Consider the following 3433-nt stretch of genomic DNA (forward strand, 5'->3'; position numbering starts at 1 on the left):
GGGAGGTGCTGAAATCTCTCCGCTGTGCTTCTCGCAGTCTTGATTGGCAGATACTGACAGTGATTGACTGGGAGGTCTCCACCGCGCGCAAGCAACCAATCTGCCAAGTCCAATAGCAAAACAGGAGCAACAGCAGCTGAACTAGACGGTTTTTTTTTAAAACCCTTCCTCCCAGCACTCCCTCCTTTCTGTCTTCCACCCTTCCCACATTGCCATCTCTCCCCCCTTACCCTGCAACAAGCCTAGCGTTGGCAACATCTCCCATTAGACCTGATATTCGGTGTTGCTTTTCAGTTCCTCCGCCGCCTAGGAGTAGCCGGCACAGCCTTCATCAAGAAAATAATCCTCATCCTTATCCTTCACTGGACTCTTGCTGGAGAAATTAGAAATTTGCTTCGACCCTCTCCCTCCGCTACTGATAGGAAAAGCAGCTTCTGCAGTTTTCTCCATGTTCCAGTTGCCTATTCTGAATTTCAGCCCCCAGCAAGTAGCTGGGGTATGTGAAACCCTGGAGGAAAGCGGGGACATTGAGCGTTTGGGCCGCTTTCTCTGGTCCCTGCCTGTGGCCCCGGCAGCATGTGAAGCACTAAACAAGAATGAATCGGTGTTACGAGCCCGGGCCATTGTGGCCTTCCACACAGGGAACTACCGGGAACTCTACCACATTCTGGAGAACCACAAATTCACCAAGGAATCTCATGCCAAGCTACAGGCCCTGTGGCTGGAGGCTCACTACCAAGAAGCCGAGAAGCTCCGGGGCCGACCTCTGGGGCCGGTGGACAAGTATCGGGTGAGGAAGAAGTTCCCTTTACCTCGGACCATCTGGGATGGGGAACAGAAGACTCATTGCTTCAAGGAGAGGACAAGACACTTGCTTAGGGAGTGGTACCTGCAGGACCCTTACCCCAATCCCAGCAAAAAGAGAGAACTAGCCCAGGCAACCGGACTTACCCCCACACAAGTGGGCAACTGGTTCAAAAACCGCAGACAAAGGGACAGAGCAGCAGCGGCCAAAAACAGGTCAGTACTTGGGTGTTTGACTGCCGTACAGTGTCTAAGGGTCTGGGGAGGGCAGTTTAGTTTCCTCCGCCTCCTTAAGCGTCACAACAGACTAAGATACTTGAAGGTTAAAATTGAGCCTTTACTGTTTCTGCAAAATACAAGGGGAACTCAGATACATCCTTTGGGGATGTTGGCGGGAGGTAGGGGGGAAGCTTCTGAGTTTCTCTTAAACTGGAAGAGGTCAGGCTAGTTCAAGGGCTCCTGGGTGAACGTCGTCCCCCTGAGGCTCCTTTTCTCCCTTCTGTTTGGGTTCTGGATTGTAAACGCTTAACTGGGGCGGCAGTTCCCTCGGCCGGAAGTGACTACTGCTGCCAGGCCCGGGAAAACCGTGAGGGATTCGCCTCTCTAGGTTAAACACAGAAGCCAAATTAAAAATTAAGAAACGATGCAGAATTCTAAAATCACCAATTAGGTTTCGTCCTCCCACTATCCTCTTGGGCACCGGCTCTTGAGGCTAAGCTTTGCTTGGATTATTATCTGATAGAGAGAAATACGTGTAAATAACCATCCCCCCAATGTTCCATTTTACTTGATTATTTTAAATAATCTCTATTCTCCATGGAGACACTAGTTTTCTTCTAGAGCCAAATCCAGTTGACCTTTCCCTCCGGTCCCTGTTGGGCGTATCCGTAAGGCAAACCCCTCTCAGACCGCGCCGTGACTGTCTAAGCCGACATGATCCAGACTAGAAACTAATTCAATTGGGGCTTTTTCAGCCGCTTGTGACAGGGCCCTGAGAAGCCAAGTAACAGTTTGGAAAGGTCCCCAAACAAATCCCACTACACACACACACACACACACACACACACACACACACACACACACACACCACCCACACCTAATCAAATCCTGGCTCGGGTTAATCTCGTCAAATTGTCCCTGCAACCAAATGGGTCAGCTGAACTCCCAAGTGGACCTTTTCTTTGCAATCATTGCTTCCTGCTCTGGCAGCCAAAGGAGCTTGCAGGGAGAGGAGTGGTGGGGAACTCATAGAGTGTTAGGGAGATTTGGCCGTGGTAGAAGGCACAGGTACTATAGAATTCAACCGCGCTGGGAGAAAAGATTCCCAGATCATCCACTCCATTTATCCCGTGAATGGAGGCCTTGTGAGAACTGACAAGCCTTTGGTATTTTCTGCTATTCGCTTTTTTAAAAATTACATACCCATAGAAGCATCCCCTGCGACTATGGAACCCAAAATTCTCAAATTCTATGAATTCAAGAAGAGCCGGAAAACTAAAGAAGCTGGGGATCGGGCTTTAACTCTGTCACCGGTCGCAGAGGAGATAGTGTCCAGAGGGAGACTTCTTTTCCGGGAAGCCTTAAATGTGCAGGTTACTTTCCCCTGTCAATTCTGGGACTGGAAGTGGACTTTAATATCTAAGTGAAAATGCACAAGGTGAGGGAAAGGTGGTGAGCTGGGTATGGGAAGGGCTCTTACTCCGAATCTGGGAGGTCAAGAAAGAGAGGGGAGTGGAAGGGAGGGTTGGAGAGAGCCAAATCTGTGGCGGAACTGTGATCTTGTGTCCCTGATTCCCCGCAGGCTACAGCAGCAGGTGCTGTCCCAGGGCTCAGGTCGGTCGCTGCAGACCGAGGAGGAGAGCGCTGGGGAACCTCTGGGGGCCGTCGCCAGCCCCGCTGTCAGCCTGTCTAGCAAAGCCGCCACGTCGGCCATTTCCATCACATCCAGCGACAGTGAATGTGACATCTGACGCCCAGGTCACCATCTCCATCCCCACACACAAAACACAGACAGAAGAAGTGAAGTAATATGTAAAAAGTACAGAAAAACAAAACAAAAGCAAAATAAAACAAAGGACAGAGAAAGAGAGAGTAAACGAAAGATTAGTGCCTGCAACCTGTCAATGTAGGGAAGCTTCTGGGCTGCTTTCTGAGGAGCCCAGGCTATAGATGCAGTGGTAGCCTTCGAATGCCTGGCAGACTGACGTTTCTCCCCGCTAAAAACAAACAAAAAACAAAAACATCAACCTTACGTCTTAGTGGGATGCGACAAGGAATAAGGAAAAAACTAAATACCAAGTCTCTGTTGCCCTTTCTTTCTCTAAAAGGATCTTACTGAAAAGATACCTCCAGAACATGAACGCTAAGTTGCAAATACGTTTGAGCCTGCGCTCTAACTCGTGAATATTTCATGTCGAAAAGACATGAGGTGGTTCGGGGTTTTTAATTTTTTTTGTTTTATATGTATTTTTTGCTTTAAAGAGTTTTTTTTAAATATGATGTTTATTTACTTATTTAAGGGATATCATGATAGGTTTTTCTATGCTTTTTTTTTTTTTGCTTGTTATTTCTTTGTGCACACCTGTAGTAGAGCATGTGCTCTGGCTAGTGCAGGATCAGCACTGTATGG

General features: G+C 48.5%; 1 protein-coding gene across 1 annotated transcript; it reads left to right on the forward strand.

Annotated features, from left to right (window-relative positions):
- Positions 1–448: 448 nt before the first annotated feature.
- SIX6 (SIX homeobox 6) lies at positions 449–2774 on the forward strand. Its single transcript, XM_027842836.1, has 2 exons — positions 449–1020; positions 2606–2774. The coding sequence occupies exons 1-2, from the start codon at positions 449–451 to the stop codon at positions 2772–2774; spliced, it is 741 nt and encodes a 246-aa protein (XP_027698637.1).
- Positions 2775–3433: the final 659 nt, after the last annotated feature.

The sequence above is a fragment of the Vombatus ursinus genome, unplaced genomic scaffold (genome assembly GCF_900497805.2).
Source record: "Vombatus ursinus unplaced genomic scaffold, bare-nosed wombat genome assembly UNPS02014893.1, whole genome shotgun sequence".
Lineage (NCBI taxonomy): Eukaryota > Metazoa > Chordata > Mammalia > Diprotodontia > Vombatidae > Vombatus > Vombatus ursinus.